This window comes from Calypte anna, unplaced genomic scaffold, assembly GCF_003957555.1.
Source record: "Calypte anna isolate BGI_N300 unplaced genomic scaffold, bCalAnn1_v1.p scaffold_213_arrow_ctg1, whole genome shotgun sequence".
NCBI classification, from domain to species: Eukaryota; Metazoa; Chordata; class Aves; order Apodiformes; family Trochilidae; genus Calypte; species Calypte anna.
In genome coordinates this window covers 1-22,160 of record NW_022045485.1, presented here as the reverse complement: position 1 = coordinate 22,160, position 22,160 = coordinate 1, and the positions used below count along the sequence as shown (strand labels likewise).

The following is a 22,160-nucleotide window of genomic DNA, read 5'->3' as shown; positions in this document are numbered from 1 at the left end:
GGCCAGAGTCGAGGCGCTAAGTATGGGCGGTGCCCCAATATGGGCGTGGTCTGACCAGAGGGCGGGGCCTGGTTTAAGGAGAGAGAAGCGCGGCGGGCGGGGCCTGAACGGGGGGGCGGGGCTGCTCTGAGGGCGGGGCTCTTTGGTAGGCGGGGCTGTGCCGGGGGCGGGGCTCTCTGGGGGGGCGGGGTCGTTCTGAGGGCGGAGCTGTGCAGGGGAGGGGCTCCCCGGTGGGCGGGGCTTCCACGGTAGGCAGGGCTCCCCCGGTGGGTGGGGCTCCCCGGTGGGCGGGGCTCCACGGTGGGTGGGGCTTCCCCGGTGGGCGGGGCTCCCCGGTGGGTGGGGCTCCCCTGTGGGCGTGACTCCCCTGTGGGTGGGGCTCCCCGGTGGGCGTGTCCGTTCCGCAGCGGGCGCTGCCATGGCGCTGAACCTGAGCAAGAACGGGCGGGCGCTGCAGGAGGCCTACGGGCGGGTGGTGGCTGCGGGGAGCCCCACGGACTGGTGAGGGGCGGGATGGGGGCTGGGAGGGGTGCGGGGGGGGCTGGGGGGTGTGGGTGGGGTGGGGGATGCCGGAGGGATGGGGTGCGGGGGGTGGATGCGGGGTGATGAGGGGTGGGGGTGTTGGGGTTTGGGGGGGATCTGAGGGAGGGATTTGGAGATGGGAGGGGTAGAAGTGAAAGTGGGGGTGTGGGGAAGGCCTGGGGGGGTCCGGGGGGGTGTGTGGGGGAAGATGTGGGGCAGGTGGGGCTGTGGGGAGGAAGCGGCCGGCACAGGGTGTGGGGGGGTCTCTGGAGTGGAAAGCGGGGGTGGGGTGTGTGGGGATTGGAGAGTGTGGGGGGTTGGGGGGGTCTGGGGGGGATCAGGAGATTCCCACTCTGTGGGGCAGGGGGGGTGGGGAGGGTGGGGGGGACGCCGTGGAGCTGTGTACATGGGGGGGGTTTAGGATGTGTGGGTACCCTGGGTGGGCACCCTCAGTCTGGGGGGATTTGGGATGCACTGCAGAGGTTCTGGAGGAGCTGCAGATGCTGGGGGGGTGCTGGGTTTGGGGCAAAGCAGGAAGATAACCCCCCCACCCCCCTCTGCCTTGGCTTTAGGGCCCTGTTCACCTATGAGGGCAACAGCAATGACCTGCGTGTGGCTGGCTCCGGAGGTGAGCACCCTGGGGACCCTCCACACACACCCTGGGACCCCCCCCTGCACCCTGGGCACCCCACCCCTGCACCCTGGGATCCTCTCCCTGCACCCTAGGACCCTCCCCCCGGAACCTTGGGAACCCTCACCCTGGGGACCCTCCCCCAGCACCCTGGGAACCCCCCCTGCACCCTGGGACCCTCCCCCTGGGCATCATCTCCCTCCCCTGCTGGGTCTAGGGAGTGCAGGGCTCAGCTCATGGGATCTGTGTGGCTTTTGTCACTCTGCTGGTGGTGGCATCCAGGCATTCTCCCTTGAAGAGGGATTTTGGGTTTTAATCCCTGAGCCCTGAGCCTGTTCTCATCCTCTGGGCTGTTTCTGGGTGTGAGAAATGGAGAAGATCCAGGGGGCAGTGGGGAGAGGCGCGGGGAGGCTCTGACTTCTCCTTCCCCTTCCTTCTCCTCCTTGCCCAAGGACCCCATGTTGGGGTCTTTGCATCCCTGAGGGGTTTTCAGTCCTGGTGAAGTGAGGGAAGGACACAATGTTCTTCAGAGTTCCTCAGGCTGCTGCTTCCATCCCTCTCCTCTTTCCTTTCCACCCCTGCGTCCTGGCTCTGGGTTCTGGGGGGGTTCCCCTCAAGGGTTTCTCCATGCCAAGGGGAACACAGACCCGGGCCCCTGGGCAGCTCTGCTCCCCCCAGCCCTGCCCTGGGGGCCCTCCCAGCCCACCTACCCCTGATGCAAGGCTCCCAGAAGCCCTTCCAGTCCTTCAGCTTCCCTGTCTGGCTCGGGACCTGCCGTGAGGAATTTAGAGCTGAGGTATAAATATTTAATGGATGAGAAGGAAAGCAACTCCAGGGCCTGTGGGTGCTGGTGCTGAGCTCGTGTTCCAGCTGCCCAGGGCTCAGGCAAAGCAGAGGAGGAGGAATCGTGTGGTCTGCAGGAGTTTTTGGGGGAAGTGAGAGCCCCTTGGGCGGGGTTTTGCTCCTTTTCCCAACAGTTGTTCTTTGGATCCCTCCCTCGCCCATCCTGCTCAGCCCTCTGCTGGTTTTAATCCTGGGTGCAGGGCTGGGTGGGCTCCCCCCTGCCCAGGGGGGTCTGAGGGTTCAGCACCAGGGGGAGGTTCCTGCTGCTCAGCCTCACCCTGTGGCATCCGCTGGGGTTCTGCTCACTTCCCCTCTGATGGGGCTGAGCTGCTGCACAGGAACAGGGAGCACTTGGTTTCTCCTCCACTTCTCATCCAGAGGGTTTGGTTGGAAAAGCCCTGGGAGATCCTCCAGCCCATCCCAGCACTGCCCAGGCCCCCCCACCCCATGTCCCTCATCCCCACATCCCCAGGCTCTGAAACCCCTCCAGGGATGATGGGGACTCCAGCCCTGCCCTGGGCAGCCTGGGCCAGGCCCTGACAACCCTTTCCAGGCAGAAATTCTTCCCCAGCTCCAACCTAAACCTCCCCTGGCACAACTTGAGTTGTCCCAAAAGTTCCTCTTGTCCCATCCCTTGTTCCTGGGGAGCAGAGCCCGACCCCCCCTGGCTCCAACCTCCTCTCAGGGGCTTGCAGAGAGCCACAAGGTCTCCCCTCAGCCTCCTCTGCTCCAGGATCAACACCCCCAGGGCCCTCAGCTGCTCCTCACAACTTCTCCAGACCCTTCTCCTTCTGCTCCACACCCTTCCCCAGCTCCCTTGCCCTTCTCTGGACACCCCCAGCCCCTCAATGTCTCTTTTCTTGTCCTGAGGGACATTCTTGGGACCTCTCAGGTTTTGCAGTGGCAGGAGGTGGTTTCTGGAGCCCCTGCAGGGTGGTTTGGCAGCTTCCTGCTCTGCTTCCTGCTCTGCTCACAGCCCCTGGGGACTCCGGGGCAATGCCAGTGCCTCCTTCCCCTTCTCCATTGTCACTTTAAGGACCTGGGATCTGTCCATGCGTGGATGTGGGCTTGTGGTAGCAAAAGTCTGAGTTAGAGGAGCTCTGGTGGGGCCGGGGCCGTGGGTGGGAGTGGGCAGGTAAGGAGTGGAAGGAGTGGGGCAGACATGGGGGGTCTGGGACCCTCACAGCATGGAACAACTCCAGGAATGGTCCCTGGGAGGCTGAGGCTGTGGCTGTTCCCACCTTGTGTTGGTGGTTGGGGTGTCTGACAGCTTCTCCTTCCTCTCTGGGGCAGATGGTGGCCTGGAGGAGCTGGTGGAGGAGCTGAACAGCGGGAAGGTGATGTATGCCTTCTGCAGGGTGAGGGACCCCAACTCGGGGCTGCCCAAATACGTCCTCATCAACTGGGTGAGTGGGCAGCTCAGACACTGCTGAATTCTCCCTTGGGGTCTCCAGGGACACCCAGGAGGCTCCCAGCCCACCCCTGGGGGTAGCCCAGACCCCCCTACACAGAGGTGCAGACCGGGGGGGGTCCGTGTCCCCATGTCCCCTCTTTGTGCAGGCAGCTGAGGGGCAGCTCTGAACCCCCCTGGGATGGGTGGGAGGAAGGGTCTGAGGGTCAGGAGGAGCCTGGAGCCCTCCCAGTGTGGCTGTGTCCCTTGTCACAGGTGATCTGCAGGTTGGGGCTGAGGTTCTGGTGGCAGCACCCACCCTGGAGGGGTCCCTGGGGTGAGGTGGTGCCCGTGGTCTCTCCTGGCAGACGGGTGAAGGCGTCAATGACGTGCGGAAAGGAGCCTGTGCCAACCACCTCAGCACGGTGGCCAACTTCCTCAAGGTCTGCTCCTCTCCTCGTGTCCTCCTGCTGGGCCCTGCCTTGGGGCCATCGTCCTGAGTGGGCTCTGACCCCTCTGCTCTGGCTTCTCCCTGCCCAGGGGGCTCACGTCACCATCAATGCTCGGGCAGAGGAGGACGTGGAGCCCGAGCTCATCATGGAGAAAGTCGCCAAGGCCTCGGGAGCCAACTACAACTTCCACAAGGAGAGCAGCAAATTCCAGGACTCGGGCCCACAAGCTCCTGTGGTGAGTTGGCTCCATCAGGGGGTGTCTGGGCAGGGGCCAGGACACTCACCCTCTCCAGGAAGAGGCTCCCCAGGCTTCAACGTGGCCGTTTCAGCCCCTGTGGGGTTGCCCGGGGCTGGTTCCTCTTGCTGGCTCCTTGCAGAGCAAATCCCGAGGTGCTGGCAGAGCCAAGGTGTCCTCACAGCAAACCAAACCCAGGCTTTCCCCTCCAAGGCCCAACCATGGGTTTTTAAGCAGGACTGATCCCCGATCCAGGTTCTGTTCAGGTTTTTGGACACACATGACCTCCAGCTTTTTTTTCCAGAGAATGGAGCTCCTCCCCGAGGGATGGGAAAGAGCTGGGTTGGTGCAGAGGGCTTTGAACCCCCTTAGAAACAAAACCTGAGGCCAGAGACCTTGGCAGTTCCTGTTCCCTCTCATGGAAATGTCCTGCAGGAAGGGTTTTCATTACCACACGTGAGGTTTCTCAGACATGTGAAGCTTGGCTGCTCACATTGCCTGCATGGGATGTGGGGTCACCAGCAGGACCCAAGTCCCTCCTGAGCTCCCCGGGAGCCTTTGCTGGGGCAGTGCCGTGGTCCTGTCTGTCCTGGGCACCTCAGCTCCAGCCTGGGCTCTGCACTTCCCTGGTTTTCTCTTGAGGCAAGAGGAGAGCTGGACTGGAAGTCCCTGTTTTTCATAGAATGATGGAAAAGCCCTTGGAGATCCTACAGCCCATCACAGCCCAACCCATTCCCCACCACCCCATGTCCCTCATCCCCACATCCCCAGGCTCTGAAACCCCTCCAGGGATGATGGGGACTCCAGCCCTGCCCTGGGCAGCCTGGGCCAGGCCCTGACAACCCTTTCCAGGCAGAAATTCTTCCCCAGCTCCAACCTAAACCTCCCCTGGCACAACTCGAGGCAAAGCATCAGAGCAGAGGGGTGGGGGGGCTGGAGGAAGGGGCCCAGGGGGTCTGGGCAGTGCTGTGGCAGGAGGATGAAGCTGCCAGGAATTCCCCAGGACACATTCCTGCAGGGAAATGCAAATCCTGGGGTGGCTGCTGCTCACCTGCCACCTCCTGTGCCCCCAGGGCTCTGTCTATCAGAAGACCAATGCCATGTCAGAGATCAAGAGAGTCAACAAGGACAATTTCTGGGCCAAAGCTGAGGTGAGTTGCAGCACTTCTGCTCCCTGGCAGATTGCTGGGGTGAGGAGGTTGGGGTTGGTCCCTCTGAGCTGGGAGGTTCCTTCATGGTGGGGGTCCCTCTGAGTTGGGGGGATCCCTCTGAGCTGGTGGATTCCTCAGCTTGGGGATCTCTCTGAGCCAGGGGGGTTCCTCTAAGCCGTGGAGTTTCTCTGAGTTGGGGGGTTCCCCCATGCTGGGTGTTGTTCTGTGCCAGGGGGTCCCTCTGCTCTGGGGGTTCTTTGAGCCAGGGGTTCCCTCTGAGTTGGGGGGGTTCCTCCAAGCTGGGGGGTCTCTCCACATCAGGGGATTTCTCCAGGCTGGGGGATTCCTCTCAGACAGGAGGATCATCCAAGCTGGGGGGTTCCCTGGAGCTCAGGGTCCTGTCTGAGCTGGGGGTTACTCCAAGCTGGGGGGTTCCTCTGGGTTGGGGGGGATCTCTCTGACCCTGGGGGTTCCCTCAGACTTGGGGGTCTCTCTCATCCGGGAGGATGCTCCAAGCTGGGGGGTTCCTTGGAGCCGGGGGTCCTGTTTGTGCTGGGGGTCCCTGGAGAGGGGTGCTGACCCCTGCCCGTGCTGGGTCCCTCAGAAGGATGAGGAGAACCGTCGGCGGGAGGAGAGGCGTCGGGCAGAGGAGGAGCGGGAGCGGCTGGAACGGGAACGTCGGGAGCGGGAGCTGCGGGAGGCGGCGGGGAGGGAGCAGCTCTACAAAGCCAAATCCAACCAGATCGAAGCCCAGAAGTGAGTTCCTGCTCCTGGATAGGGTTTGGAACCAGGCCCGGAGCCCGTCCCACTCCCCTGCATCTCTCAGCGTGGCTCTTGGTGTGTCCTTGTCACCAGCTCCTCCAGGGATGTTCCTTGGATCACATCCCTGCGGCTGCTGTCCCAGGAAACCTCTTCTGAGGCAGCAGCCGGGGAAAGATCAGCCTTGGGGTGGGCTCAGTGTGCTGAGCAGAGCATGGCAGCTCTGCTGCTCCTCTGCAACCCAAAACCTCCCTCTGGCTCCGGGCAGGGGCTGTGTTTGCCTTCCTGGAGGGAAGAGAATAGAATCATGCAATGGTTTGGGTTGGAAAAGATCTGTATGATCATAGAATCCTAGAGTCCCAGGCTGGTTTGGGTGGGAGGGGACCTTAAAGCACCCCCAGTGCCACCCCTGCCATGATCAGGGACCCCTCCCCCAGCCCAGGGTGCTCCAAGCCCCATCCAACCTTCAACACTGCCAGGGATGGGGCAGCCACAGCTTCTGGGGGCACCCTGGGGCTCAGCACCCTCACACCAGAGAATTTCGTCCTAAAATCTCGTTTAATCTCTTCAGTTTTTCAGCTCAAACCCTTCCCCCTCATCCCATCCCTCCAGGCCCTTGTCCCCAGTCCCTCCCCAGCTTTCCTGGAGCCCCTTCAGGCACTGGAAGGTGCTCTGAGGTCTCCCCAGAACCTTCTCTTTCTCTTCTCCAGCCTCAACACCCCCAACTCTCAGCCTGGCTCCAGAGCTGCTCCAGCCCTCAGATTTTCTTCACTGTCCTCTCTGGACTCTCCAACATCTCCAAGATCCTGCCCAGTCCCCCCCACCCCATGTCCCTCAGCTCCACATCTCCAGGGCTCTGAAACCCCCCCAGGGATGGGGACTCCACCACCTTCTCTCCTTCTGAACCAGCTTGGCCACTTGTCCAGCACCACCCAATGGTCTCCCTGCTTCCAGGACTGCATCCCCCTCCTTCCAGGGTGCTCCTAAACCCTGTGGCCACCATTCTGGAGGTGCTGATGTTCCAGACCAGGCAGTGGGAGCTCTGTGCCCATCAGAGGTGGGGGATGTGGGGGCTACATGCACTGTGCTCCTTTCCCTCCTCTCCCAGCCCAATGGTGCAGCAGAGCTGAGTCTGGAACTGAGCTGGGATGGGGAGGTCTCCTCCCTGCCCCTGAAGGAGATTTTCCCAGCATTGGTCCCTCTGCCTGTCCCTCCTTCCTTGCTCCTTGTCCCCGTGTGGCTGTGGGTGTCTGGGGCTCCTCATCTCTGTCCTTCCTCTGATCTTCCCCATGCAGCTGCCAGGGCTCCAGGGCAGCCCCAGGCCCCTCGTCCTGCCTCTTCCTTACCCCCCCCTCTGTCATTTGTCCCCACAGGAGGCTCCAGCAGCAGCAGGAGGCTGGGAACAGGGACCAGGAGCAGCAGCACCAGGTGAGCTCCAGGATTGTCCCCCAAGGGAGGACAAGGGACAGGAACTGTGGGGTGATAGAGGAGGCAGTGTCACACAGGGAGAGACCCATGGACAGGCTCTTGATGGGGTCCTCCAGGTCTCTTGCTCCATCCTGGGTTTCCTTGGATGAGCTTTGGTTCCCATGGCTCTGCTCATCCAGCTCTGCTCCTGCCAGGGCTCCTCACAGCCCAGCCTGTGGGGAAAGTGGGACTTAAAATTCCTGGGAAAAAGCCTGGGGGACTGGAGGCAACCAAGCCCTGACTCTCAGTCCACCAAACCTCTAGCATCTCCTTCCCTGATCCAGGGGTTTTCCTCCCTGTTCCCCCTCCTGGGAAGTGGAGGGGGCTGGAGGGGGTTGGTGGGGATGAGGGGATGGATGGGGATGGATGGGAATGGATGGGGGATAAAGAGGATGGATGGGAATGGGTGGGGATGGATGGGGATGGGTGGGATGGATGGGGATGGATGGGATGGATGGGGATGGATGGGATGGATGGGAATGGAGGGGGCAGATGGGGAGGGGGGGGCTGGCTAGGTGACCCCAAGGCTGTAGCAGAAGGAACCCCCTGAGGAGCAGGAGGGGCAGCAGAAGGGCAGCAGGAGAAGGGAGGTGGTGGGGGAGGCCCAGGTAGCAGTGGGAGCCCCCCAGGGCTTTGCCTTGAGGGGGGGGTGGGTGCTGCAGCCCCTCCCAGGCTGTGACAGGGGTTTGGGGCTCTTGGCAGGAAGCTGCCTCCATCATTGCCCAGAGAGCTGTCAACCCCCGGGACATCTTCAAGCAAAAGGAGAAGTTGGGACCAGCAGAGATGGGGAGGGGGTCCCAGCCAGGTAGGGGCAGTATGGGTCAGGTTCCCATCCCCCTGATCAGGGGGGAGGTGTTTTTTGGGGGGTGGGGGTGTCACCCCCAGGCTGGGGCTCCTGCTGAGCATGGGCAGCACTCATCACACCCTCAGCTCACCCCCAGCTCCTGACTGCTTGAGGCTAGGCCATATTTCTTACCTCCTGAAGCTGAAATTCCTTTTATTTTTAAATGAAAACGATATATATTCATGTCAGGGAGGGGCCACTGCCACAAGCCATCCCTCCTGCCCTAAATTCCACCCCTGTTTTTGGCCCTGGCTGAGCCAAGTGGGTGCAAGGCCCCTTGGAAGGGACTGACCTGATCTGTGGGCTGGGGACTGGGAAACTGGGAAAACCCAGCCTGGAACTGGCCAAGGAAGTGGCTGAGGACACGGGGGGTCCCTGGGGGGAGGCAGCATCCCCCCTGTGGCTCAGCCCCCTCCAGAGTCCCTCCAGGGAATCGGGGTTGAGCTCTGGGGTGTTGGGATGGGAGCTGGTAGGGATGGATGGGAGGGAATGGGATCCTGCGGGGGGAAATCTGTGTCACCATCCCAGGGGAGGATGGGTCCTGAGGATGGGATGTGTCAGGATTTGGTGTTTTCCAAGGAGGAAAAGGAAAACAAATGCACCAGGATGGATGAAACCCACGGGCTGAGGGCAGGGAGTGAATTCTGGTGCCCATTCCCTGAGTCCTGGTGCCCATTCCCACTCCTGGTGCACATTCCCTCTGGGCTGGGGCAGGGCTGGGCTGGGCTCTCTCCTTCTTGGCTGCTGTTTCCTTTGGAGATGGGGAGATAAGGGCAGTCACCTCCTGCCCAGGGAACTGGTTTCCCAGGCTGGCAACCACCAGCCTGAACCCTGCTCCTCCCAGTTCCTGGTCCTGCTGTCCCTGGAGCTCAGGGTGCTCTGAAAATCCCCGTGAGAAGCCTGGAGAGAAGGACCTGGCTGGCACTGTCCTCTCTTCCCCCAAATTAGGTCCTTTTTTTATTATTTTACTTTATTTTATATTATTTGCTTGGCTGCAGCTCCTGCTGTAACCAGTTGACAAACCTGTTTCCCACCAGCAGGATTAGAGCTGGAAAATCCTGCTAAGGAGGGTAACCCAGTGGTGGGCAGAAAAGCACCCAGCAGCACCCTTGGGTGAATCCCTCAGCTCCTGGGGATTCCTGGGAAGCTTCCATCCCTGCCTGTCCCACTCCTTCCCCAGGCAAACTCCGCAGCCCCTTCCTGCAGCAGGAGCTGAATTCAGTGCCCAGCCCTGGCTCCCCCACCCAGGATGCTGCCCCAGGCTCCTTCACCCCCTCCTCTGCCTGGGGGACCCCTCCAGCCTCGCCGAGCCCTGCAGCAGGTTGGTGCCTTCACTCCCTCCCCTCCACCACCACAGCTTTTCACCTCTAGGGCCCCAAACTTTGGCACTCCCAGGACAGGCTCTGAGTTCCTGCTGTGTTTCCCACTCCTTGGCAGAGCACGAGTGGATCTTCAGCCCAGAAATCTGCAGGGAGGGCTGCAAGGGCTGGGGGAGAGCTGGGGCTGCCAAGGTCAGGCTCACACAAGAGTTTGGGCTGGAAGGACCTCAGAGCTCCCCCAGTGCCCCCCCTGCCATGGGCAGGGACCCCTCCCCCAGCCCAGGGTGCTCCAAGCCCCATCCAACCTTCAACACTGCCAGGGATGGGGCAGCCACAGCTTCTGGGGGAACCTGGGGCTCAGCACCCTCACCCCAAACAATTTCTTCCTAAGATCTCAGTCTCAGCTTGAAACCACTCCCCTTTATCACCACAATTTCCATTGGAAAACCCCCCACCCCGTGTCCCTCATCCCCACATCTCCAGGGCTCTGAAACCCCTCCCGGGATGATGGGGACTCCAGCCCTGCCCTGGGCAGCCTGGGCCAGGGGCTCAGCAGCCTCACACCGAACAATTTTTTCCCAAGATCTCCTCTTCATCTCCCCTCTTGCAGCTCAAACCCTTCCCTCTCATCCCATCCCTCCAGGCCCTTGTCCCAAGTCCCTCCCAGCTTTCCTGGAGCCCCTTCAGGCACTGGAAGGTGCTCTAAGGTCTCCCCAGAACCTTCTCTTCTCCAGGCTGCACACCCCCAACTCTCCCATCCTGGCTCCAGAGCTGCTCCAGCCCTCCCAGTATCCCCATTCCCTGCTCTGCTCACTTGCCCAGCACCCTTGGCACATCTGGCTGCAGGGCTGGAGTTCAGCTCTGTGCCCCCAGACCCCTCTCCAGAACCCCCCATCTGCCTGGGCTGGGCAAGAACTGGGAAGCAACCTCCAAGCTGCCCTTATATCAGTGCCCAGTTCAGCACCAATTCCTCCCAGTGGGTCCGTTCAGCTGAGCCCTTCCACCAGCAGCTGGAGCAAAACCAGTGGCTGCAGCACGAGTCGGGGTGCCCTGGGTCCTGTCCAGAGGCTGGGGACAGGGACAGGAGGGGACAGGAGGAGATGGGGGACAGGGATGGACTTGGGGAAAAGGACAGGATAGGGACAAGGATAGGATGGAGGACAGAGATGAGCTGGAGACAAGAGTGAGCTGAGGGACAGGGATGAGGTGGGGACAGGGATGAGGCAGGCAGGAGATGAACTGGGGCCAGGGCTGAGCTGTCACCACTAGATGCTGCTCTCGGCCACGGTCTCTGGTCCAGCCCTGGGCTTGGTCCTTCCCAGGAGAAGCAGTTTGGACACGGCTCATCTGGAGCAGCCTCCTTCCTCTGCTGCTCGGAGCTCCCAGACCTCACCGTCTGCTTCCCTCAGCCCTTCCCAGCCCTGTGGATGTGCTGTGTGGACCCCCGGGAGCTGGGGGGTGCTGGTGCCTTCAGGCCAGGGAGGGGTTTGGCTGCTGAGGGGTTCTGTGTGCTGACTCTGCAGGGCAGGACTCAGGATACGGCTCCAGCGTCCCGGGCTCCCACCTGAAAGAGGCCAATTTGTATGAGGAGCCTCCAGAGCCCTCGGCCATCTATGAAGAACCTCCTCAGGTTGGTCCATGGGGCAGGATGGAGAATCTGAGGGGATGGAAGGACCACCCCAGGACCACCTGGGATCTGTGTGCCAAGGAACCCCCAGCCCACACCCTGGGTCACTGCTCTGTCCCTGGAGCCCCCAGGGGGGTTGGGAACCAGGTGGGACCCTCTGGGTTCCTCTTCACCAAAGCATTCTTCCTCTTCCTCTTCCTCTCCTCTTCCTCTTCCTCTTCCTCTTCCTCTTCCTCTTCCTCTTCCTCTTCCTCTTCCTCTTCCTCTTCCTCTTCCTCTTCCTCTTCCTCTTCCTCTTCCTCTTCCTCTTCCTCTTCCTCTTCCTCTTCCTCTTCCTCTTCCTCCTCCTCCTCCTCCTCCTCCTCCTCCTCCTCCTCCCCTCCTCCTCCTCCTCCTCCTCCTCCTCCTCCTCCTCCTCCTCCTCCTCCTCCTCCTCCTCCTCCTCCTCTTCCTCCTTCTCCTCTTCCTCTGCACACCCAAAGCCACCTCTTGGCATGTGTCCCTCTGGTGTCTCAGGGACCCGTTTCCTTTCCTCTCCTCTCTGCATCCATCCTGTCATCCCTGGCCATTAAACCAGGGACATTTCCAGCCACACTTCCTTTGCTCCTACAATTCCTCGGGAAGTGCCTGGCTGTTTCTGAAGGAGCAGGAGATGGACTGAGCCGTCTCCACCTCCTCTTTTGTACCAAAGAGGAGTAAAAATCAGCCAGCTCGAGTCCCAAAATAAAAACTACAGAGAAGGGTTTGGAAAAAGGGAGCTGGAGCTGGTCCAGGATTGTCCATGGGGGTGACACAGGGGTGGTCTTGAGGGGTGGGCTTCCTGACACCTCCTGGGACACCCGAGGGGTTCCGTGGGGAGCAGAGCAGGGTGAGGGACACCCTGGGTCTGTGACACTGCTGAATCCTTCTCCTGCCTCTCTCTCTCTGCAGGAACATGCTGAAAATGCCAAATACGAGTACACAGTGGAGTACCAACCCCCCCCTGACCTGACAGGGAAGGGGCTCTGTGCACGAGCACTCTATGACTACCAGGCTGGTGAGACCCCCACCCCCCCTGCAGACCAGGGAGATGCTGACAGACAGGGGCTGGGGGGGGCTGGGGGCCTGACACAGGGTGTCAGAGGCTCATGGAATTGTTTGGGTTGGCAAAGCCCTGGGAGATCCTCCAGCCCATCCCAGCACTGCCCAGGCCCCCCCCACCCCATGTCCCTCATCCCCACATCCCCAGGCTCTGAAACCCCTCCAGGGATGATGGGGACTCCAGCCCTGCCCTGGGCAGCCTGGGCCAGGCCCTGACAACCCTTTCCAGGCAGAAATTCTTCCCCAGCTCCAACCTAAACCTCCCCTGGCACAACTTGAGTTGTGCCAAAAGTTCCTCTTGTCCCATCCCTTGTTCCTGGGGAGCAGAGCCCGACCCCCCCTGGCTCCAACCTCCTCTCAGGGGCTTGCAGAGAGCCACAAGGTCTCCCCTCAGCCTCCTCTGCTCCAGGATCAACACCCCCAGGGCCCTCAGCTGCTCCTCACAACTTCTCCAGACCCTTCTCCTTCTGCTCCACACCCTTCCCCAGCTCCCTTGCCCTTCTCTGGACACCCCCAGCCCCTCTTTGTCTCTTTTCTGACCCAAAACTGAGCCCAGGATTGGAGGTGCAGCCTCAGCAGTGCCCAGCACAGGGCAATGATCCCTGCCCTGCTCCTGGTGGCCACCCCAGTGCTGATCCCAGCCAGGATGCTGGTGGCCTTCTTGGCCACCTGGGCACACGCTGGCTCATCCTCAGCCCCTGCTGTCCAACCCCCCAGCTCCTTTCCCTCTGGGCACTTTCCAGCTGCTCTGCCCCAAGCCTGGAGCATTGCCCAGGGTTGGTGTGACCCAAGTGCAGGATCCAGCACTGAGCCTGCTTGAACCTCATCCCATGGATCCAGCCTGTCCTGATCCCTCTGCAGAGCCCCATCCCATGGATCCAGCCTGTCCTGGTTGAACCTCATGCCCTTGGCCTCTCCCCATCCATGTCCCTTCCCAGGAACATCTGAAGCAGGCCAGGGATTCCCAGGGATTCCCAGCAGGTCCCAGCTGTTGGGTGGGGGGTGGTTGAGGTTGAGTTTAATCCCCCTGCCCCTCTCTCCTGTTGCAGCTGATGACACCGAGATCTCCTTTGACCCTGAGAACATCATCACCAACATTGAGATGATCGATGAGGGTTGGTGGCGCGGCTACGGCCCCGACGGCCACTTTGGGATGTTCCCTGCCAACTACGTGGAACTGATCGAGTGAGGGGGTGTGGGACCTCAGCCACGCCCCAGCCCTGGGACCACTGCCCCCTGCCCCCTGCCCGCTCCTGGGTGGCTTTGCTTTCTCCTTTCTCCTGGCTGTTTGCTCTCCAAGCCAAGTGCCATTCCCCGGCTCCCTTGGCAGCAGCTCCGGGCCCCGGCACAGGGTGGGGATGAAGGCTCCATCCCCCCACCCATCCCTCCCCTCCTCCCCAGAGCTGGGGGGCAGGGGGGGTGACAGATCCCTCCGGGGGCTTTTTCAGGGAACACTTTTCCCCTTCCAGACCTCATGGCCACCAGGGAGGAATCAATCCCTGCTCCAACGCTGACCCAGCCTCATGGGGTTGATTCCAGAATCCGCCAGGATCCAACAGCCCCAACCCCGGCCCTGCAGCCCCCCCCCAGTGCTCCCCCCGAGTACCCCCCACCCCAGGGTGCCCCCCATGTGGGGCTTTTCCCCTCTCCTCACCCACATCCATGATTTGAGCCCGGGGTTTCAGTCTGCCAGGAGACCCAACCCGGGGGACTTGGGGGGGTTTATTTTTTAACAAACCTGTGAGTGCAGGACCCCCCCCCCCAGTCACCCCAAATTCACTGTGAACAAGGAAGAGCCCACTCCTGACCCCCCCTTGTTGAGTTTCTGCCCTTGGTGTTGCTTTAGGAGGAGCTTGGGGGTCCCATGGGTGCTATGGGTTGTGGCAGCTCCTTGAGCCCCCATCCTGGGGGACTCACAGGCTCCCCCCCCCCCCCAGCAATAATAAAAGGGCTTTTCTTTGGTGTTGGTGCAGTGGGGTGTGGCTGGGCTGGAACTGGGGCAAAACAGCCCAGGTTTGGTAATTCTGGCAGGATTGGGGTGAAATTACTTTTTTTTTTTTTTTTTCTATTCCAAGCCAGAATTGGGGGAATTTCCAATTTCTTCAGCAGTTATGGACATAAATTGGGGTGAAATGCCAATTTTTTTTTTTATTTTTTTTTTCAATTCTGGGCAGGAATTGGGGTGAAATCCCCAGGGTTTGGTATTCTCAGTGTCAGCCAGGAGTGCTAATGAGGAATCTGTTAATGAAGCGGGAAGGGGAGGGGTTAAGCTCGGGGGGAGCAGCCAGAGGAGTGGCGGGGGGGAGGGGTTGGGGACACTGGTGACACTGGGGATGCAGTGGAAGGACAGGGAAGAGGCTGGGATGAGGGGAATACAGGGATCTGGGGTCAGCAGGGACCTCCCGACTCCTCTGGGACCCCCACCCACTGGGACACGCACCCGGGGATGGGGGTCCAGCGATCTCCCTGCCAGGGTCTGGGGGTGGTGGGGTGGGGGTGTACTGGGAAGGATGGCACTGTACTGGGGGAACCATACTGGGTGGAGGAGCCTGTACTGGGAGTGGAGCTGGAAGGGGGGGGGCACTACTGGGAGCTTCCCTGAGGCTCAGTGCCACCCCCCCACCCACCCCCCCTCGCAGCGTGTCTGGGAGGTGACTCACGGCCGGGGGGGTCCTGAGTGACGCGTGGGGGGGAGTGGGGGGTGGCGGCCTCAGCTGCCACGTGGCCCCACAGCGTCCCAGGGAGCCTGCGGGGCCATCGAACCCCCCGTAGATGGGGGGGGCAACGTTTTTGGTGGGAGGGGGTGTCCTGCGTGTCCCCTGGGCAGCCCCCTCCCCCCCCCCCCAGTGTGCAGGGGCAGCGGGCAGTGTGTGTGCTGTGCAGTGTCCCGTGGGGGGTCCGTGGGTCCACGGGCGGTGCCACGGATGCCGTGAGGGGTGGGGGAGGATAAACGGGCAGTGCCCGCGCTGTGCAGTGCGCTGAGGGCACTCACTGCAGTGCCAGTGCCAGTGCCAGTGCCCAGGCAGTGTCCGTGCAGCGCCAGTGCCGGTGCCAGCTCCGTGCAGTGCCATGTAGTGCCATGCAGTGCCCATGCAGTGCCGTGCAGTGCCCATGCAGTGCCGTGCAGTGCCGTGCAGTGCCCATGCAGTGCCATGCAGTGCCATGCAGTGCCGTGCGGGCACCCCCCCCATTCCCGGCCGCCCCTCGGTGCCGCCCCCGGTTCCTGCGCCCGCCCCCAGCCCGCCCGCCCCGGGGCTCTCGGGGCTTTCCGGGCTCTGGGGGGGCTCTTGAGACGAGGCCGGGGCTCTCGGGGCTCTCGGGAGGTTCTCGGGGCTCTCAGTACTCCCGGGGGGGTTCTTGGGAGGGTCTTTGAGGGCTCTCGGGCTCTTTGGGGGTACTTGGGGGCTCTCGGGGGTCTCTCCGGGGTCACCATGGCCCCCCCGTGCTCCTGGCTCCTGGTGATGGTCGCACCGTTGCTGCTGTTGCCCCCCGGGGCCGCCCCCTCCCCCCCCGCCATAAGCGACGCAGAAATTGAGGAGTTTCTGCGGGGCTTCCTCTGGCCGGGGGACGGCGACAGCGACGGGGACAGGGACGGGGACAGCGACAGCGACGGGACCGAGCTGGGCTTTGGTACCCACCCGGACACCGGCACCGGCACCGGTGAGCACGGGGCTCCGGGGGCAGGCGGGGACCCCCCCTCTCCTTCAGCCTCTGCCGCCCTTCACCCTGGGTCCCGCACCCCCCCCGCAGGCTCCCCGGGACCTCTGGGGGCGGCGGAGCCCCCGAAAGGCAAGAAGGGGAAGAAGGAAAAAGCCCCCAAACCTACCAAGAAGCCCAAGGAGAGACCTCGGGGGTCCAGGAAGGACAAGGACAAGGAAAGGGACAGGGACAAGGAGAGGGGCAAGGGCAAGCCCCCCAAGAAGCCCAAGGAAAAAGCCCCCAAAGGCTCCAAAAAGCCCAAGGAGAAGCCACCCAAGGAGAAGCCACCCAAGGCCACCAAAAAACCCTCCGGGAAGAAGCCACCCGAGCCCCCGACAGCCCCCCCGCAGCCCCCGCTGGAGGAGGGGATCCCGGGGACCCCCCAGCTGCCGGAGCAGCCCCCGTCCCGCGGGGAGGAGGGGGATGGAGGTGCCCGAGGTGAGTCCGGGAGGTCCCCATCGCGGGTTCGGGGGGTGCCACACCACGATGTCACCCACCCCGTGTCCTCAGTGCCACCCCACGGCTTGGGGGGGATTTGTTCCCTGGGGGTCTCCCCCGAGGGTTCCGGGGGCACCGCCAGCCCCTCGCTCCCCATCGCTGTCCCCAGGGGGATTGGAGGAGCCACCGAGCGAGGCCTGGGACCTGGGACGAGAGGGGTGGCATCCGGAGCCTGGTGAGTGCTCTGTCCCCAGGGCCACCTCCCTGTGCCCTGGTGTCCCCTCCTGCTGCCAAATGCCACACCCTGCACCCTGGGGCCACCTTTCTATTACTGCATGCCACCTTCTGCCACCCCAGTGCCCTGGGGCCACCACCCTCCACCCCAGTTTTACCCCTTGTGCCCTGATGCCACCTCCCTGTGCCCCAGTGTCACCATTCTGCACCCCAGTGCCACTTCCCTGCACCCCAATGTCACCTCCCTGTGCCCTGGTGCCACCACTGCTCCCTCCCCACATGTCCCCTCCCCACAGAGGTCCCCGAGGAGCCGGAGCCCCCGACTCTGGACTACAACGAGCAGCTGGAGCGGGAGGACTATGAGGACTGTACGGTACCAGGGGGTGGGGGGGGGGGCCTGGGGGTCCCTGGCTTCAGGGAGGGGGTGTCCCCCCCCAGCACCCCCAAAGCCAGGGCCACTCCCTCTTTCTGTCCCCAGTTGAGTACATCCGACGGCAGCAGAGACCCCACAAGCCCCCCAGCAGGATGAAACCCCCCAGGGTTTGGCCCCAGCCCGAGGAGCCATGTCAGTGAGAGGACAGAGGGACAAGGGGGGGGTGGCACCACATGGGATGGGGCTGGGGGGGGGAACGGTCCCTGGGGTGGGGACCCAGGGGAGTAGCATCGGGGAACAACCCAGAGCTGAGGGGGTGTGGGGACAGCATAGAGGGGTGGAAGGGACACTGCAGGGGTGTGGGGACCCTGGAGGGACATGGGGACACAACACGCATGTGGGAACCCTGTGGGGACACGGGGACTCCACAGGGACCCTGTGGGGATTTGGAGGGGTCCTATGGGGACATGGGGACCACAAAGGGACATGGGGGTACCCCCCTTCCCAGCCACTCTCACCCCAGCCCTTGTTCCCCTCACCCAGTGAAACCAGAGGTGCCATCTGCCCCCCCACCTCCCTCCCCAACCCTCCCGGTGACCGAAGGGGACTACGAGGAGGGCTTTGACCCCCCCGACTATGATGACCGTGAGTGATGGGGCAGCCAACCCAGGACCCCCATCCATGGGGCCTCTGACCCCCACTGCCCCTCCCTCCGGCCCTAAAGGGCTGTCCCGGCCCCCCCTTTGCCCCTCCAGTGCAGTATGGGCTGCCTCCCCCACCCCCCCCGGCCAAGCCCCACAAGCACCCGGACAAGGGCGAGGAGATGGAGACGGACGAGGAGAAGCTCAAACCCTGTGAGAGATGGGCTGGGGACCTGTCCCCAGGGTGGGAGGCACATCCCCAGGGTGGGGGGTACACCCCTGGGTTGGGGTGACACATCCTTGGGGTGGGTGGCACATCCCCAGGGCAGGTTAGCATGTCTCCAGGATGGGTGGCATATCCCCAGGGTGGGTGACACGTCCATGGAGTGGGTGTCAGGTCCCTAGGGTGGGGGGCAGGTCCCCAGCAGCCGCTCTCCTGCCCCAGGGAAGCCCAAGAAGGGTGGGAGCAGCAAGGAGGAGGAGGAGGAGGATCCTTGGGCTGAGGAGAAAGGCCGGGACCGCAAAGGTGGGTAACACCCCCCCTACACCCCAACGCCCGGGCTCTGTCCCCACCCCCCTCACTCTGCCTCTTTTCCAGAAAAACCAAAAAAAACAGGAGGGAAGAAGTTGGACCCAGATGAGGATGAGTGGGCCCCTCTGGAGGAGAAGACAAGTGAGTGTCCTGGGGTGTGGGCCGGAGGGAAGGGGAGGTGATGGCCCCCCCTTGTCCCCAGAATGTCCCTGATGGCCACCCCTTGTCCCCAGGCTGTCCCCCGATCGGTCTGGAGTCTCACCGCATTGCTGACGAGCAGCTCCTGGCTTCCTCCATGCTGCGCCACGGCTTGGGCGCCCAGCGTGGCCGCCTCAACATGCAGGTGAGGGTCACATCCCCCCCCCGGCACCCCCCGGCACCGAGCCCACCCCCCACCCGTGTCCCCATTGCTGTCCCCACTGCAGGCGGGCACCAACGAGGACGATTTCTTTGACGGGGCCTGGTGTGCCGAGGACGACGGGCGGGCACACTGGCTGGAGGTGGACACGCGCCGCACCACCAAGTTCACTGGAGTCATCACCCAGGGCCGTGACTCCCAGATCCAGTACGGGGAGAGGGAGGGATCTGGGAACGGGGAGAGGACCCAGAGACACCCCCAAACCTGTCCCCTTCCCCCCGCAGCGAGGACTTTGTCACCAGCTTCTACGTGGGCTTCAGCAACGACAGCCAGAACTGGGTGATGTACAGCAACGGCTACGAGGAGATGGTGGGGACACCACAATGTGTGGTGGGGGGGGACGGACAGTGGGGACCTTCCCCTCCCCCTCGGGTACATCGTGTGCCCCCCCGCAGATGTTTTATGGCAACGTGGACAAGGACACCCCGGTGCTGACCGAGTTCCCCGAGCCCGTGGTGGCGCGGTACCTGCGCATCTACCCCCAGCGCTGGAACGGCAGCCTCTGCCTGCGCATGGAGGTCCTGGGCTGCCCCCTCTCCTGTGAGAGCCACCCCGAGCGGGGCTGGGGGGCAGCGGGTGTGTGTGGGGGGAATAGGGGAGGGTCCCAGCTCCCCACTCCCCCCCAAACCTCGTTTTCCCCTCCGCAGCCATCAGCAGCTACTACAGCCAGCAGAATGAGGTGACCTCCACCGACAACCTGGACTTCCGCCACCACAGCTACAAGGACATGAGGCAGGTGAGAGCCTCTGTGGGGTGGGAGCCTCTGTGGGGTGGGAACCTGCACGGGATGGGCACCTCTGGGGTAGCGGGCACCTCCGTGGGATGGAAACCTCTGTAGGGTGGGAAATCTCCATGGGTTGGGCACCACTGTGGGGTGGGATCCTCCATGGGGTGGGCATCTCTGTGTTGGTGGGAACCTCCGTGGGATGGGATTCTCCATGGGGTGGGATCCTCCATGGGGCTTGGCCCCTGAGCACTGCCCCTCTTCACCCCCATCTCCCCTCCCCCAGCTGATGAAGGTGGTGAACGAGGAGTGTCCCACGATCACCCGAATCTACAACATCGGGAAGAGCTCCCGGGGGCTGAAGATCTACGCCATGGAGATCTCTGACAACCCGGGCGAACACGAGATGGGTGAGGAGGGGCAGGTTAGGGGGCAGGGGGTGGGTGGGTGGGGGGAGAGGGTAGGGGGTGACCCTGCATGTGTCCCCCACCCAGGAGAGCCGGAGGTGCGGTACACGGCAGGGCTGCACGGCAACGAGGTGCTGGGCCGGGAGCTGCTGCTGCTGCTCCTGCAGTTCCTGTGCCGGGAATTCCAGGCAGGGAACGCTCGGGTGCGGAGCTTGGTGACCCAAACCCGCATCCACATCGTCCCCTCCCTCAACCCCGATGGCTACGAGCTGGCCCGCCAGGCGGTGAGGGGACAAGGGGGACAGGGAGGAGACAGGGAGGAGACAGGGGGGTGAGATGGTGGAGATGATGGGATGGGATGGGATGGGATGGGATGGGATGGGATGGGATGGGATGGGATGGGATGGGTGGGGTGGGATGGGGTGGGAAGGTGGGGAGGGGCATGAAGGGGACAGCAAGGCAGTGGCACGGGATGGTGAGGCAGAGGAAGGGACAGAGGGAAGGGACAGGGTGGGATGGTGGGGTGGGGTTGCAGGGCAATAGGATGGGACAGTGGGGTGGGGAGATGGGATGGTAGGGTGGGATGGGACAGTGGGGCAGTTGGATGGGGCTGTGGGATGAGGTGGGGATGCAGGGGAATGTAGCCCCCAGGTCACCATGCCCCTTGGCTGCCCCCAGGGCTCGGAGCTGGGTAACTGGGCACTGGGCCACTGGACAGAGGAGGGCTACGACCTCTTTGAGAACTTCCCCGACCTGGCATCCGTGCTGTGGGCGGCTGAGGAGAGGAAACTGGTGCCCCACAAGTTCCCCAACCACCACATCCCCATCCCTGAGCACTACCTGGCTGAGGATGCCACGGTGAGACTTAGCATGGGGTCTGGCAGCTGTGGGGAGGGGTGTCACACATGGGGGTGTCACATACAGGGGTGTCACACTTGGGAGTGTCACATGTGGGGGTGTCACATGCTAGGGTGTCACACATGGGGGTGTCACACATGGAGGTGTCACACTGTGGGGTGTCATGCTCTGGGTGTCACGCTCGGGGGTGTCACACACAGGGGTGTCACACTTTGGGGTGTCACACGTGGGGGTGTCACACTCTGCCGTGCCCACCCTGGCAGGTGGCAGTGGAGACCCGTGCCATCATGGCGTGGATGGAGAAGAATCCCTTCGTGCTGGGAGCCAACCTGCAGGGCGGGGAGAAGTTGGTGTCCTACCCCTTCGACACAGCCCGGACCCTCACCCAGACACCAGCAGCCGCCCCTCACCCCCCCGACTATGAGGATGCCCCCCCCGAGCTGCAGGAGACCCCTGACCACGCCATCTTCCGCTGGTTGGCCATCTCCTACGCCTCGGCCCACCTCACCATGACCGAGACTTTCCACGGGGGCTGCCACACGCAGGACGTCACCGACGCCATGGGCATCGTGCAGGGGGCCAAGTGGCGCCCCCGGGCCGGCAGTAAGTGGGGAGCTTGGGGGGGTCACAGGCCCCGAAGGAGTTTGTAGAAGGGTGCAGACGTGGTATGTGGGACCGGAGCTCAGTGGGGTTGTGCTGGTGGTGGGAGTGGGTGATCCCAGGGCTTTTTCCAAGTCCGGTGACTCGATGCTTCCGTGCTTGCCTGCCCCACGCCGCGGGTGGGCGGGTGCTGGTGGTTGTTTTACAGCTATGAACGACTTCAGCTACCTGCACACCAACTGCCTGGAGCTCTCCTTCTACCTGGGCTGTGACAAATTCCCCCACGAGAGCGAGCTGCAGCAGGAGTGGGAGAACAACAAGGAATCGCTGCTCACCTTCATGGAGCAGGTCTGGGAGAAGCGTAGAATAATCTGGGTTGGAAGGAACCTCTGAAGGTCCAACCCCTCCCGCTGTGAGCGGGGGCAGAGGCTGGGCCAGAGCCGGCAGCCCCTGCTTGCCCCACGCTGCTCCTCTCCCCCAGGTGCACCGGGGCATCAAGGGCTCAGTGAAGGACCAGCAGGGAGAACCCATCGCCAACGCCACCATCGTGGTGGGGGGCATCGACCACCCCGTCAGGACAGGTAGGGTGCGGGGCAGGCTCGGCAGCCCCGGCTCCGTCACCGGCAGCCCCTGAGCCCGCCGCTTCCCCCGCAGCCGCCGGGGGCGATTACTGGCGCATCCTGAACCCGGGGGAGTACCGGGTGTGGGCCCGGGCCGAGGGGTACAACCCCAGCGCCAAGACCTGCAGCGTCTTCTACGACATCGGGGCCACCCAGTGCGACTTCGTCCTCTCGCGTTCCAACTGGAAGCGCATCCGGGAGATCATGGCCATGAACGGGAACCGCCCCATCCTGCGCCCGGTGCCGGGCCGCCCCATGACCCCCCGGGAGCGGCTCCGCCTGCGGCTGCGGCTGCG

At 63.1% G+C, this 22,160-nt stretch overlaps 2 protein-coding genes across 3 annotated transcripts; both read left to right on the top strand.

Annotated features, from left to right (window-relative positions):
* Nucleotides 1-384: 384 nt before the first annotated feature.
* DBNL (drebrin like) lies at nt 385-14,282 on the top strand. Of its 2 annotated transcripts, XM_030468676.1 has the most exons (13): nt 385-501; nt 1,095-1,150; nt 3,290-3,402; nt 3,755-3,829; nt 3,927-4,073; nt 5,147-5,224; nt 5,829-5,980; nt 7,357-7,411; nt 8,153-8,255; nt 9,475-9,615; nt 11,137-11,243; nt 12,171-12,276; nt 13,370-14,282. In XM_030468676.1, the coding sequence occupies exons 1-13, from the start codon at nt 419-421 to the stop codon at nt 13,507-13,509; spliced, it is 1,356 nt and encodes a 451-aa protein (XP_030324536.1). In that variant the 5' UTR covers nt 385-418; the 3' UTR covers nt 13,510-14,282. The 2 variants fall into 2 exon arrangements, with proteins under 2 accessions (XP_030324536.1, XP_030324537.1); XM_030468677.1 differs by lacking the exon at nt 9,475-9,615.
* Nucleotides 14,283-15,712: 1,430 nt separating this feature from the next.
* AEBP1 (AE binding protein 1) lies at nt 15,713-22,154 on the top strand (the record flags this gene model as incomplete). Its single annotated transcript, XM_030468679.1, has 21 exons — nt 15,713-15,980; nt 16,071-16,457; nt 16,627-16,692; nt 16,988-17,059; nt 17,170-17,256; nt 17,608-17,709; nt 17,820-17,918; nt 18,151-18,231; nt 18,304-18,378; nt 18,471-18,580; nt 18,663-18,802; nt 18,880-18,964; nt 19,051-19,195; nt 19,303-19,391; nt 19,666-19,789; nt 19,874-20,070; nt 20,465-20,644; nt 20,908-21,247; nt 21,453-21,592; nt 21,726-21,825; nt 21,899-22,154. Coding segments are annotated over exons 1-21 (3,104 nt in total), but the record flags the coding sequence as incomplete, so codon positions are not given.
* Nucleotides 22,155-22,160: the final 6 nt, after the last annotated feature.

Excerpts from the sequence above, each read along its gene's own strand:
- DBNL (XM_030468676.1), top strand. The coding sequence starts at position 419 with ATGGCGCTGAACCTGAGCAAGAACGGGCGGGCGCTGCAGGAGGCCTAC. Across the intron at positions 7,412-8,152 it reads ACCAGGAGCAGCAGCACCAG|GAAGCTGCCTCCATCATTGC; the intron begins GTGAGCTCCAGG and ends GGCTCTTGGCAG. Across the intron at positions 12,277-13,369 it reads ACTCTATGACTACCAGGCTG|CTGATGACACCGAGATCTCC; the intron begins GTGAGACCCCCA and ends CTCCTGTTGCAG.